The sequence below is a fragment of the Anabas testudineus genome, chromosome 7 (assembly GCF_900324465.2).
Source record: "Anabas testudineus chromosome 7, fAnaTes1.2, whole genome shotgun sequence".
NCBI classification, from domain to species: domain Eukaryota; kingdom Metazoa; phylum Chordata; class Actinopteri; order Anabantiformes; family Anabantidae; genus Anabas; species Anabas testudineus.
Window position 1 is genome coordinate 12876821 of NC_046616.1, and position 15066 is coordinate 12891886.

Genomic DNA, 15066 nt, shown 5'->3' on the forward strand with positions numbered 1-15066 from the left:
CATGTCCTGCTATTTAAATAACTTTTTATTTTTATTTTTAAAGGAATGTCTTTGTGTACTTACTCAGTCACTTGATTAAGACAAGACAACATAACAGTCTTTGTGTCCTAAAGAGGCCTACTTTGTTTAGACTAAATATCAACAATATACAGTACATAAAACAGTGAAATGCTGTGATTCTGTAGTAGTGCAGACTTGGGTAGATACAATGTGAGAGCAGTGTCCTCTTGTGGAGAGAGACAGTAAAACAAATGCACCAAAGTTTTTAAGTCTCTTTATCCAAAGCCAGCTTTGTGACATTTAGTGTTTTTTTTTTTTCAGCACTGTTTTCTTTTACCGTTTCACATACACACACACACACACACACACAGAGACACACACACACACACACAGAGACACACACACAGAGATGTAAGGGGGTTTCCTATAGAGACACTATTGTTTGTGCAGTATCAAAGGGAGATTTGTTGAAGGAGCTTTGGTGTGCGGTGATATCACCCACATCAGTCAACTCTACCCATGCAGGTGCCTGCGACGGGGGGGATGGGAGGCAGGACTCACTACCTGCTCCAATTTCATAGTCTTCTGGCCTGACAGACTGTAACAGCACAGCAGAGGGAGAGGTATCAAAACTTGACATGAGTCAGATTTAAGACAACTCATTGCAAATAGATTATTATTATGTTCCCTGTAGTGATCCAGATGTAACAAACGGAAAGTCTTCCGAGTATTTCAGTGAGTTTTGTTGTCTCCTCAGTAGCCCTCTCTAGTGGGGTCGTAATGAACTCTACAGCATGTCAACATTTAAAAATATGTTATAATTTTGGTGGAACAATAAAGGTGAGGAAAGTGGATCTTTTAGAAACTGTTGTGATAACTAATTAATTTCAAAAATAATGTGACTGTCCTAAATTGCACACACACACAGTGCAACAGTATGTTCTTGCACTTTATTTTACAGCAGGCGGGTGACAAAAAAAATAAGGGTTATAATATTTCTATATTGAGTAAATAATGTAATACTCACGCAAAGTAAGTCAAGTATTTCAGATTTAAAGTCTTTTGGTATTTGTCAGCAGGGCTTATGAGCTCTGCACAGGCAAAAACAGGATGTAGGTGACTGCTGTTTATAAATGTATAAGATCTGCATTAATTCTACTTACGTTGTATTGTTTTATTAATACTTTTATTTATGTCCTTTAATTTGCTCCAAACATTTAATTTTTTTCAAATAAATACCAGTAGCATGTAAATTAAAAATATTTTGGAATTAATTCAGAGAGACTAATAAAGCATTGGAGTAGGGTCTGAAAACACTTACATGGATGTCTGTTTCCTCCGTACCACAAAGAAGCCCAGAACTGAGTCACTGAAGTCACGATAAAGTAAAGATAAAAAAAAAAAACCGAATGCTCATAAAACAACTGAAGAACACCCTAACTCAAACTGATACATCCATCTAGATCTTCCCTACTTTTTCCTCTCTTATTTTTTGAAGATCAAGCAATGGCAAAAAGTTGAATAATTCTGCCTCTTTGATCTGCACACACAAGTGAGAGTTCATTTCCATTTTTGATTTTTTTTTTTTCTTCCTTTCTGTAAGAGTGCCAGCATCAAGATTTACCTTGGTGTGCAAATGTGCTGGAATAGGTTAAAAGGAAATCTCGCTGCTCTCTCAAAGCACAAGTGCAGATGTTATGAAGTTAATTAAAAATTTAGCAATTCGTTTCTCCCGTCCCAATTTAGGCTGCATCAAATAGAAGAAAACAGACGGAAAAATGACTTGTGAGAGAAGTCCGTGCAGTCTGTCTCTTTACATGTATGGCAACGTCAACAAGGAGGAACACTTCTCTAATGTAAAATGCAGGATGATGCACCCCTGCTTTCCACTTTTTACTACAGCGTGTATCATTAGGAAATTTATCCCACTCTGTATACAGTGTATTTTAAAGAAGGAAGCACATCATCAAATGTTCTTTCTGTTTGGCCTGTGGTGTTGCTGAAGGATTTCAGATTAGTCCAGTCAGCTATCATCGGCTTTCCCAAAGATACTTCACACAGCGTGCCTCATTTAGAAGACAACGGTGATAAACACATTTCAAGCCTCCCCCCCATCCACCAATCTTCCCAACAAGTAACCCCAGCTTTATCCGTGTTTACTAAAATTGCATCAGTATGTTGACATAGGCCCCGTATCTTCTACCAACTCTTCCATCTCCTCCCAAATAACAGTGCCATCCACAGAAAGGATGTCAAGTCTCAAGGTGCTGCCCACCCCTCTCCACACCCCCTGCGTGGATGATGCTCAAGGAGGGTGGTGGAGGGCGCGAGTGGGGGGGGGGTTACTTTTCTGCACAGGTGTTGCAGCTGCATTCGTACATAATTCCTTTCTGTGTGAGCACTGCTCAGCGTTAGCCTCTCTGTGCTGCTTCCCCCCAGTGGGACCCCTCCTCCACTGAGTGATATTACAAGCGGCAGCCGTGCGCCTCTGATCTCCTTGCGCTGGGATCCCTTCTGGTCCTGGGTGAATAGCGCTTGACTTGTTCAATTTGTTTAGAAGCCGCGTTCGACGCTTTGAAGCCACACATTTTAGCATAAATCATAACCTGTCTCCTTGCTCACAACTGCTTTGAAATGCAACATCTGCTTTTGAATCCCTTGCTTTACAATTAGTTAAGCAACATCAATAGATTGACTCCCTATAATTTTTCTTGATAATGAACTGCTTTGTACACGTGCAAGGGCATTAGAGGTGGGCCCATTTGATTTTTCAAGGCCAAAGTCCTCAGACAGATCAGTCTTCATCAGCCTTGCCGTGCTGGGACAGTGTGAGGGTTCCTGAAGTTCTCAGCTTGTTCTGAGTGGAACCAGACACGTGTGAAACTGGGTTACCCTCTGTGGTAACCTACTTAGGAAGTGTCATGGTTGTGGGGCATGTTACCAGGCCATGTTGTTTACTCTTTCATCACAGTCTTCAAGTTCCCTGTTTGTTGGTTTGTTTTGCAAAGCACAGCCTTCTGTTCAGCTATGGGAAAAGTGCGGAATCAAAGTCCCGCAGAGCAGCCTGACGTTGACACTGATAAGCTTGGCCTGTCACTATCCATTTGTCTGAATGACATTGATGCTCAGGTTTGATCTCTGGAGGAAGTGTTACACACTCAAAACCCAGGTGCATATGCTGCTGTTGCTGCTGCTGTCGCGCCGTAGAAAGACAAGTCTTCCACTAACTTTGCTTAATGAAGTTTCTATAGTTCACATCTTAAGTTAATATGGTGAATAAAAGGAAACTCAGACACTATTGGCAGGAGTTGCAGTTGTTCAGTATATTGTAGCAAAGTTCACGCTCTCAAAAAGTGATCCATCAGTTAGAAACCTCTCATCAGGTGCATTAAGAATTCTTTTTGCAGGTTGAAGGGGAAAATAACAATCCCAAAGATTTTATTTTCAAAGGCAAGCATTTGATCAGTAGTCATCAATTAAACTTACTGAGGTGCAAATTACACCACAAGGATTAGATGAAAGAGCCTCTGTGTCATTTTCTCCCCTCCTCCTCAAAGCTTGGCTTGGTTCACAGTACACACAAACAGCAGGCTGATCCCTGGCATGGTGGTGACAGGGTGACACTTCCCCTCACATTACGCAGGCTGAGCTGACTGAGGGGCTTAACAGATAGTGGCATCACAGGCGTACGTTTACAAATAAATCTACTGCTCTGGCTGTGCGGCGCTCATCTGCGCATGTAGCCCTTGTATCTGTGCTCCTGCTTTGCATTTCTGATTTCAGCTGGAGCCCTGCCATCCGGTTACCATACCGACATGAGTCCCTGTCCCTTCTCAGATGGCATTTTAGGACTTCCTGGGTAATATTTGTGAAACAGCATACATGGTGTTTTAGGTTAGATTTTCTGTTTTAACATTGCTAATAGGCCCTCTGCAGGCACAACAATTACATCCTGTACCACAATTCATTAATTTCAAAGTAAATGGGGTTAAACGTGGTCACGATGCATAAAATCTGTTCAGTATTTTAATATAAACCTCTTTATGCATATTTCCTTCTGTAGTCAGTCCCATCTGAGTACAGTAGATTAGATCAGACGCCAATATCGTGGTGACAGATGCTCACATTACCCACAGCCACAGAACAAAGCTATATAATCAATTGGCAGGGGTCCTTGCATACGACAATACCCACATTAACTTGATGGCTGTAAATGATATTGTCAAGTGTTGCAGCTAATTATTTACCATTGTGCATCTTTGTCTCAATGCGTTTGGAGACTCCTTATGATTGATAATCCCATTGTTTCTTTTTTCTTTTGTTTCTGCGTTGGCTTTTTTATTATTCATTTTATGTGGGATCCTACAGACAGGCAATTGTAGGGAATTCGACTTTTTAGGGAATTTACAGCAACCTTTATGAATAAACAATTCATTTTTCTTGGTAAATTAGTAATCATTAATTTTAAATGTTGCGTTGAGTAAACACAACAGTATCATACGCAGAAAGGGAAGCCACAATGGATACTATAATTACCAACAGGAAATTTACAGAAGATGTCAGACAACTGATGTGGTGTCAGTGTTTTAATATCAGTACAGTAATCACAACCAACTCTGTTGGCCAAGTACAGGGACAAATGTGTCCTTGTCCTTGTGTCCTTGTGTCCTTGTGGCCAAGTACAGGGACAAATGTGTCCTTGTGGTAAATTGTGGTGAATTTAAAATAAATTAAAGCTTTTTTAAAATACAAAAGCAATTAACAGTAGTAGCTTTGGAAAATGTATTTATTTCCTGCTCAGAGGTAGATCAGTAGAACGATAGCCAGCGGTCAGTAAGCTCAGCGCAATACAAAGACATTAAATCAACCAAATCCTCCTGAGTCCACCTCTGACACTCATTAATTATATACTATATCTTTCTGCTGGTCTTAGCTAACTAGTTGCTAACTCGTCTAACTCTATAGCTGCTCCGTTAAATACCTGTAAATGACACCATGGGTTTACGTGTTACAGTGCGTCCATCAAAATCAACACGTTTTATTTTGAAGGCCTGCGTTTCGTTGTGAGTGCATTTTCAAAAGGAAAAGAACTCACTTCACTGTGCTGTAAACTGTATACTTCAGACTTCAGCAGCGGTGTCACTTGTTATCTCTTGCTTGACTCACGTCTTTTCATGCAACTTTGCCACAAGTCTCTTTTCCAGATCAAACGCCATATTTTATAGGCCGAAACCTTCAAAGCATGTCATATCCTGTCGAGATGATGAAATGATTATGAAGCTCCATGAAAGTGACATTTGGCAGATGGACTGTATTCATCTTTATCACTGCACAGTTCCTGTACTACTTTCCTTTGATAAAACATGAAACACATCCTTTGCTCATATTTTCAGTCTGTGACAAGTGTTTTAGCTCCGGTGCTGAGTTGGGAGTGAAGTTACTGTGGATCTCGAGTCAATAAACAAAACCTTGACGTCAACATTTTGTTGTTTGTTCAATAAAATCTCGTGCACTAAAGACTAAAACTTGGGGACCTAACTTGGACTGCCTCATTTCAGTAGATTGCATTAGTTAGTAAAGGAAATCTGAATTCATTTTATATAACATTCCCACAAAAGCGAAGGAGGCAGCGACTTCTTCAGTCCTTTTCTTCTATATGTACTTCCCAAACCCCCTACATCTTCATGGATCTTTCTCTGTCTTTCTCTCTCTCCCTTTTCGTCTTTCGTCTGAGGGAGTATGGGTGCATGTCAAGTGATTGTTGAATTGAAATATTGATGTGGAGTATCAAAGCGTGGTGTAGCACTCCTGTGTTTCCAGAACTAACCACGAAGCGCTTTGATCAGATACTCCTGTGATCTGACTTCTGAAGTTGTTAAGAGTGCTGGAAAACAAAATGCAAACAAACTTCAAGTGCTCTTGGTATTGATAAAAGTTTTCTTTGACAAGTGGAGATGCGTGCTGTCTGCTTCTGTCTGCCCAAGACTGGAGATTTGGGGGTTTTCGTACATGCTAATGGACAAGAGATGAGGGAATTATCATAGTTTTGTGTTTCTCACACACCTAGCAATCTAAACTGTTACGAGGTGGGAATCACCAGAAAGTCTTGCTGTGATGGGAAAGGTTGCAATCTGAAAATGTACCAATTATGTGATTTATGCTCTCGTTTTCGTGCTTCTCGTCTGACGATTAATCTCACGATTAACCGCTTTAGTTCATGTTCTTTTCTAAAAAAATCTAAATTAAAGTAAACAAAATGAAGTTCACATTCTCTTAAAAACAAATCTTAAGTAAAATCTCTTTGTGCAGTTTGCCTATGAGTGATAATAAAGGAATGAAGAATTACCTTTTTAAGAGCCTGTATTAATAGAAATCAATCATTCAATTAATCATTGAATCAATTGAATCTTCATTTTGTCATTCGATGTAAAAGTAGTTAATTCTCGAATGCATCTGAGTGTAGCCATCAGCCTGTGTTTCTAACTCACCAGGAAACAGGAAAGAGACTCCTGAATGAGGTACCAAATTGTTGCACTGTAAAAGTCCAGCTGTTGATGTTGCTCCCGTCCCAATGAAACTGAGTGTCATGCTAATTACGCCCCATCTTGTCCTGCCTTGCATTGCTGAATGGTTAAAGAGTGAAGCCCTACAGTTAGCAGCAGGCTTTTACATGCTGTCTGTCTCATCCATTAGGCCACATTTGTCACATGAGGGCCATTGAGTCAGCACACTGCTGTAAAATTGGCTTTTTGACATGGCCACCAGTACAAAGGCTGCTCTCCTCTGTGGTTGCCCTTTTTGAGTGCAGATGGTCAAGACAGCTGGGACAATTTAGTGATCTGAGGCTTTTAAACTGCCCCCCAGGCATGATAAAAAAAAAAAGCAGCTTGAGCAGTCACTTGCAGAGTCTATTTTCTGAGCTTAAGAATAAGATTATGTTGTCATCCAAAACAGCACCATTTGTTTTCTACGGTGGGACTGAAAAGTCATTCAAGACTTTCAGAACAGAAAAAGAGCGAGAGGCAATTTTAAGATCTGTTGTTTTTTTTATTCTTGGGTGCATTTCCTGACTTGTTCTATTTAGAATTAGGTGCTTGAGACGATGTGAATCACCTTGCTGGGATTTAAGTCTGTGTCAGTTTTGAAGTTGCTGGTTGCCACCCAGTCAGAGCAGCCAGCTATCTATGACGGAGCGGGGCCTGATTACCGGCAATCTCACCAGCTGTTTAATGAACACAGGGACCTCTTTCTCTGGAAATGAGTTTTCCCTTGAAAACTGTGGAAGCCGTATCCAGGTCTATTTAAATGAGGTAACATGGGGAAGGTAAGCACCACCACATGAGCATTGTTTTCACAGTTCAAAGTGAGGAGAGAGTACTTTGCACTTCAAAGCCACTCATCTGGGAGGCAGTACAGTGGGGGTGGGGTGGCGTGGAGGGAGAGGGGACAGGAAATAAGAATCAGGGTAATTAACAACTTCTGCCTCGTAATAAACCACAGACACAGTATACCTCTGCTTCCGAGACACACTCCTAATTTCATGTCCTCCTCGCTCTTTGCCTTTCACTGCTGTTTTCTTTCATCCCAAATGTTCACTTTAATTCGGAATTAGACCTTTTTTTTTTCTACAGTTCGCAGTAGCATAACATTTACTGAGATTTGCATCTGCGCTCGTAAGAACATCTGTTTTTTTTCCCCCTGAAATGATTTTGTTCAAATTGTATTTCAGGCCATCGGTTTTTTGAAACATGTGACCAATTAGAAGTCTTTACATTTTTTGCTTGGATGTGTTGTTTAAGAGTCTAAACATTTCTGTAAATGTTATTTGTAAAGTAACAGCATCATTACAGCCCTTGTTTTTTGAGTAAATACAATAAATAAATACACACATTGATTGTCAGATTTGTCTCCATATAATATAAATGCAGCATGTGTGGTATATTTTAACGGTATGCAGGTGACTCCTGCACATTATTGTGAGTCTCTCTGTCGTCTCTCTGTCAAGGGCGTTATGTAGGTTGCACTCTTGTCTGTTCAGCCTTGACAGCAAACACTTCAAAAAGGCCTCACTGATATGATACAGTATCGACATCGTCATTAAAAGCTGTTAATTCTAACACTCACGGCACAAGTGGAATACAAAAAGCTTTCGATTTCTCTTCCAATTCATTCTGAAGCATATTTAAAATATTTCAAACTTTAGCTGGCTTCTCCTTAGGGTATGTTTATTTAAGGATCACAGTCTGTGGAACAGGGAGCAGTAGATAAGTGAGGAACCAGGAATTTACATGAGAAACAGGTTCCCAGCCTGGATTTAAACTCTTAACATTGTAATGGTGAACAGACTTGCAGAATGAGATTAAGCCTCAATCTGCATTTAATGGAGCAGATCTGAAGCGGCCTCTACTTGAACTCTGAAATGTGAGAATGTCACACAGGGCAGCCTATTTGACATGTCACCTACTGGTGAGAACTCGGAGGCTTTGATTGAGTTTTATCAGTTAGCTTTGTGAGGGAAAAATACTGTGACTGCCTCGAGAGTGTGTGAGCCTCACGCCTGTCCTGCCAGGGAGCCGCTTACTAATGCACTCATACAAAAGGGTTTTTTTTTAATATGTGAGATCTGGAGAAAACCAATAATAAAACAGTAAATTAAACAAACTCCAAACCACTGCCCTTGTATTTTTTATCATTGTCCAGCTACTGATACATATAGAAAGAGTACACAGCTGAACATGTTAACTTACAGAAGCTTAGCACATGTTGTTCCCAGGATTTTCATAAACATTTACATTTATTTAGCCATTTTGCTCTTTCTGAATTGTTTTCTGACTTGAAGTGATGTAAGATGTATTGAGACAGCAAGGTAAGATGTGCTTTTCTTCCATTTTTGCTTTGAATCAATCACAATTTACATGAATAGTTGTTCTGATATTTGTTGACTGGAGGCTTTTTTTTAATTTAACATTGCATCACTAGTTGTTGCCACAAATAAAAAATCTATTTATCTTCTTCTTTACTTCTTGAATTCCCACCGTGGAGTTGAAACGGTATGCAAATACTCCCAGAGTGAAAAACATTTTGACTAAGCTGGCTATATTAATCTTAGATCTTTTAACAGACTAAGCATTTTGTGGTCCTAAATGTAGATGCTGAAAGTTGCTGAAACACCAAATGGTAACTCCCTTAAAATGATTTTTAAATCATGTAGGATAATAGTTGGTGGTCTGTTTGAAAAAGTGGAGCATAAAGGCTGCTGAGATACAGTATGATCTGAAGAGCAAATATAACAGAACTCCTAATGATTTCTTTATAACAATTGGAGGAGGAGTCACTTCTCGAGGTCAGCATTTGGTTCAAATTGAGTGAAATTACGTGTAGCCCACCCCTTCACCTAACAACCCCCACCTCCTCCCTCCCTCCTTCACATTGCTCTATTGACTGCCTCGCCTGCATCATACTGGAGACCCCGTTGAGAGGATCTTTTCTCTCTATAAAGAGAAGATGCAGCTCAGGCGCCTCTGAGATCATCGCTAGGATTTACTGCGCGCTGCTCTGCCTCCAACTTCGCACGGGCACCGGCTGGTACTTCAACACCAGTCACCTGGACTGCTAGCAGAGGCTACTAAAAACATTTACTAGTGGACTCTTGGACATTTGAATAACGCGGAATTTCCCGGTCTACCCTGCCAAAGAGTCGGAGTGATCCGAGACACGGATGTGAGCATCGCTGTCATCCGCGCTCCGACCTCCCGTTCCAGTTTGGACTCAGTGCGGCGTCGCCCCTCGGCGCAGTTTGTGTTGCAGGTGTTTTGGGAGGCGGCGTGAGGACAGATGGCTGCTCTGACGATACAAAGGACGGACAACTTTTTGCACACCTTTTTACAGGTTTGTTGTAGATTCAGCTTCTGTTTTTTTCGCAGAATGCATGGGGATCTATTACCAGTTTATGTGGTAGACAAAGGTCCACAACTTGTGCACAATGAATGAAAAAGCTCACAGGCATGAAGCTTACTAAGGTTCTTATATACTATGCTATATATACTAAGATCATTAAGAGACCAAAATATCCAGGAAAAGGGCAGTTAAATCAACTTAATGAAATCACTGCAGAGAGTGAGAATTTCAAGGGAAAATATTTTTAAACTGAAGGATTTGTAAAGTCTTAACTGTCTTAATGGTGACCTATGTAATCTAATGTGTGTTTGTGTCTCACCATACAGGACCGGACACCCAGCTCCTCTCCAGAGGGAGCATCTAACGCCCTCTCTTTCCTGGCCACCACCTGTAGCCAGGCCTGGCAGGTGGGAGGCACTATGGGCTCAGAAGGTTCCCAGTTCCCTTACGAAAGCACCGTCAGCTCCACATCGGGAATGTTTCAGCTCTGGAGCAATGACATGGCACCCAGTTCAGCCCTCAGCACACACCAGATGACTTTCACTGTGCCAAAGGTGCAGTTTCCAGGACACATGCAGTCTGGCCTGAGTCATCATCACCATCATCACCACCCCCATCACCACCATCACGAGCTACCTCTCACTCCTCCAGCTGAACCTCCCTCATCCTACTCCTTCGAACTGTCCCCCGTTAAAGTGCTGTCCTCGCAGCCGCAGGCCAGCGGCCCCTATTATCCTCAGCACAACAGCGTTGGGCAAAACTTCTCCAGCTTCCTCCAGAACTCTTCCTCCAGGCATCACCTGCCTGGAGGTCACGTAGAGGAAGGGCAGCAATGGTGGAGCCTACCCCAAACCAATGCCACCCCTTCCAACCATCCCTTCACCCTGGGAAGACAACTGGTTTTGGGCCACCAGCCTCAGATAGCTGCTCTTCTCCAGGGTACCTCCAAGGGCCTGCTAAGCTCCACACGCCGCTGCCGACGCTGCAAATGCCCAAACTGTCAAGCAAATGGCGGGGGCTTAGAGTTTGGAAAGAAGAGACTGCACATCTGCCACATCCCCGAGTGTGGTAAAGTGTACAAGAAGACCTCTCACCTGAAGGCACATCTGCGCTGGCATGCCGGGGAGAGACCCTTCATCTGTAACTGGCTCTTCTGCGGTAAAAGCTTCACCCGTTCAGACGAGCTACAGCGGCACCTGCGCACACATACCGGTGAGAAGCGCTTTGGGTGCCAGCAGTGTGGGAAGAGGTTCATGCGGAGTGACCACCTCTCCAAACACGTCAAGACCCATCAGACCAGGAAGAGCCGGTCTGGGCAGCCTTCACAGAACACGGACCCTCTGCTCACCAATATCAAGAGGGAGTAATCTCTCAGGGCCGTCATTTTAAAACATAATCCACAATGAACAGACTGTGTGACTTACACTTACTGCCATAGGTTTGCACTAGAGGGTAAGCATCAAGCTCCCTGAACAACTTTGGACTTCAAGTAATACCATCAAAATATATTTAGAGATCATTTTTTAATAAAAAGTCATTTCGTGCTGTTTGAGCCAAGGCACCTTTAAAGAAAACTTGAATCATATTTTTCTGTTGTATTGTGAGAGTTTTGCTGCATTGATTGTACTTTTCAAGACACGGCACACATGGGTTCTACAAAACTGATTTTATGCATTTGACAATTTGTTTAGATTTCAACTCTCAAAATTATTAATTTTGTGAAGCGTCGTTATGTAAATATTTTAATCATGTGAAGGATGAAGCAGGTATTAAGGAATTACCTTAATGGGACTCCACTTTACCATGTAGCCAAAGGTTGGTGTGTAAAAATGATCATTTCTGCTTGAAATCAGGTCCAAAATAGAGAAATATCTGTGTTGCTATTGGTGATTAAATTTAGATTCCAAATTATATCCTAATTTGTCTGCTTAAAGGTAGGGATCATTTTTGAAATATAGACATGATAGTCTGTTATCTACACATAGATCTTTTGTGCTGATGAGCAGCGATGCTCCAGATTAGCAGACATTTAAATGTTATGTTCTTTGTAAATTATGTATAAATATTATGAACAATTTTATTGTGGTTATGGCCGCATGTAAATTTTAATAAACACTGTACTTGCTCAAACAATCTTACTGTTTTCTCTTCTTATTTATTAGTCATTTATTTATTTTGATTTCGATGAAAGTGTGAATGATAGTGAAGGTCTGGGACTTTAACGTTAAACGTGTGAATTTATGCGAATGCCTTGGTGCTCCTAAAGATCTAACATTTTATTAGAATAATTATTAGATTGCATTCCGTATACAAATGCGGCTCATTGTCCTGTTGGTGTGAAGGAAGACACCCCTAAAGAAGATCTAACATGGTGGGCTGTTCAAAGGTTTTCACACCTCAAAGTAAATACTCATCCTATTGATGGGGCTGTTTGTCTCGCCTTCTGCAATCAAGTTCACAGTCATGTGGCTTTTTCAATGAGTGTTTTCTTTCTCTCAATGGAGAGGATTGAGTCAACAGATGCAACAGGGAGCACTGGAGAGGAATTCCCTGTGAATGGGACCCCTGTTGCTGAGACCCCCTCAGTGGTGACAGGAACTCCCTTTGATTTTGCACCCTTGTGAAAGTTAATACCCCTTTCCCCCCCTCTGTCCTCAGCCTCCATATATCACAGCCATGTTACGATCAGCCCAGCTTTACAGCCCAGAATGGGGCTTTATTCAGAGGCCAGCCAACCAGATGTCTGCTCATCCAGGAGGTTTCTTTTCTTTGTTTTTAATCCTGTCTGAACTTTCTCCAAAGGGGATGCCAGAGCAAGCAAAAGGCTTTGCCTTTGTCTTTGTCGGAGCCCTCCACAGCAGAAATAATGCTAAATTTTACAATTACTTCAACTAATCAGAAATGATTACACCATGAGAAAACATAATGAACACTGCACCGATCACATATTTCTACAAAGCATTAAACAGCAACAGTTTAAAATCCGCAGGTAAAAAGAAGAGCACATTTAAAAGCTGATAAAGAGGGACTGAGTAGAAAAACACACTCATTTTCAAAAAGACCATTTTTATTTGATATGATACAACAACTTCTACTCAATCAAACATGGCAATAAGCAACCCTCACTTGGCTTTATGTCCTTGCTTTTGGTTCTCTGTAGTGGTATTCCTTACATGTGCTACATGCAAAACTGCCTGATCAGTAATTTCCATGAAAACAAACTCACCAGTTCACATTAACTGCAGAAGGATTCTTTGAGATGGTTCAACTCGCCAAATATATCAGCATTAATTTATTTTAATTTATTTGCTTATTTATTTAATTTTGTGCCAATTGTTAAGCAGCTTCTAGGTGATCAAGGTAACACGGGCTCTATTGATCTTTGGTGAAGCTGTATGAGCCAGCTAAACTGAAGCGAAAGAGTTGCAGGGACCTCTACTGGCCACAGAGAGGACTGACCTGGCATTGACAGAATAGCCCCCTAATCCACATCTCTCCTCTTTTTGTCACTTAGGCGTTACAATCCAGAAAGTAACGCAGATAACTACCATTGTTTTTGTAAGATAGTGGCAAACTGAACTATGTAGAAAGAACATGAACATTTACATGGTGAGCAGTGGTTGTTTTGGCACTGTTGTCTGAGGTGCATGCAGAGTGACACTTTTCATCCAGCATCATAGTATTTTCATTTTAACCAACTGGAGTAGAACCAATTCTTGGCATACCTGAGTCATTCTTCATCTTACTGGTGGAAAATTACTAGATGTTTGCCTGTTTGGTACTGTACAGTATTTAGTCCATGAAGGTAAAAGCCTCAGACAGATTATAGACATGGTGCACAGTCTTGATATGACAACATTGGACAAATAAAACGATGAATATTACTTTTAAACCTATGCATTTTTAGAGGCTCATGTCCCTAAATGCAAGCATCCCATTTTGACCGTAAAAGAAAAATGTGTTTAAAGTAGCGTTGGACTATCATAGTCAGTCACCAAGGAGATGTTGCATGCAACACTTTGGGTCAGCACAGCAGTTCTTTTGAATGCACCTATGGAGCAACCCCTCTTGACCAAAGAGAAATAAGTATCATGAAGTGACGTCATACTCACAGAGAACCTCCAGGGGGCTCCCTCACACCTTTTTTGTCCAGATCAAAGGAGGGCCAGTCAAACAGAATAAGAGAGCACACAAGGGCTCTCAACACTGTGGCAAGAAATAAAGTTCTTCCCTCTTACATGAAATTCGAAGTAAGTCAAGTCCTTGTGGTATGTTCACATCAAGTGTTCGGCCTTTCACGTTCTTGTCGGCAAAAACAGCAAACTCAGTTGTCAGCAGAGGAATGACTTGTCTTCACAATGGGGCTTTAGAAAAAAAAAAAAACTTGCTGCCACTTCTTGCACACTGCAATGCACACAAACGCATCCATACATCATTACATAAAACACACATTCAGGCTCACACATAACTCCAGTGACCGCCCCAATTAGGAATGGACATTTCTTCATCAAAACAAATTCCACTTTCCCTTTGAAAGAGAGAGAAGAGTGTGGTATCCAAACTCTTAAAAAGGTAAAAAGCAGAAACTGTCAAAGAGAAACACATTTGCTTTTGCTCTGAGCCCAGTCGCAGCTCACTGGGTGCTGTTCGTGTACACCGAGGGTGGCCAAAGCTTGTCACCTCCCTTTCAACAGCTCTCGAAAAAAAGGAAAGAAGTCACTTTATAGTTGCAGGTCATAATCTCTTCACATATTCCTTCATTGTACTCCAGAAGTCACTGTTGAACCAGGTAAGGATCCAGCCTGGCATAAACAGATAGTAAACAAGTCTTCTTGTCTCCACAGCTGTGAAATTAGCTGCTGTCCTCCTCACCCAGGAGACAGATGTGTCAGAGTTCACAGGTCGTCCTCAGCTAGCTGAGCCAGGTTGCTGGGGCGTCGACCAGCTGAGGGACCCAGTAGCGGGGCCTGGGTCCCAGCGTCAGCGCCCTGGCCCCTGCGGCAGCCTTCTCCTGCTCTCTGCTGGGGAGAGAGGGAATATATATCACACAGCTATAAATGCACTAATAAATCTACTAATGAGGATCAGCTTCACTTTTATACCAACCAGAACATCATAATCCTTTTTTGGCCTGTTCACATTTACAACGTACAGAAAACATGTAATGAA

The 15066-nt window shown here is 41.5% G+C and overlaps 2 protein-coding genes across 4 annotated transcripts in view; one reads left to right on the forward strand and one right to left on the reverse strand.

Annotated features, from left to right (window-relative positions):
- Positions 1 to 9777: 9777 nt before the first annotated feature.
- On the forward strand, positions 9778 to 11883 carry sp5l (Sp5 transcription factor-like). The gene is made up of 2 exons (XM_026368573.1): positions 9778 to 9888; positions 10224 to 11883. Exons 1-2 carry the CDS (start codon positions 9835 to 9837, stop codon positions 11262 to 11264), a joined length of 1095 nt encoding a protein of 364 aa, XP_026224358.1. The 5' UTR covers positions 9778 to 9834; the 3' UTR covers positions 11265 to 11883.
- A 1069-nt stretch (positions 11884 to 12952) lies between these two features.
- Positions 12953 to 15066, reverse strand: part of arhgef25a (Rho guanine nucleotide exchange factor (GEF) 25a) — a 38783-nt gene continuing 36669 nt past the window's right edge. For 2 of the 3 annotated variants that reach the window (XM_026368017.1, XM_026368019.1), the window contains one exon: positions 12953 to 14918. In XM_026368017.1, the coding sequence (XP_026223802.1) occupies positions 14793 to 14918 (126 nt within the window). In that variant the 3' untranslated portion in view covers positions 12953 to 14792. The remainder of the gene's footprint in view (positions 14919 to 15066) is intronic. The other variant, XM_026368018.1, reaches the window with a different exon arrangement.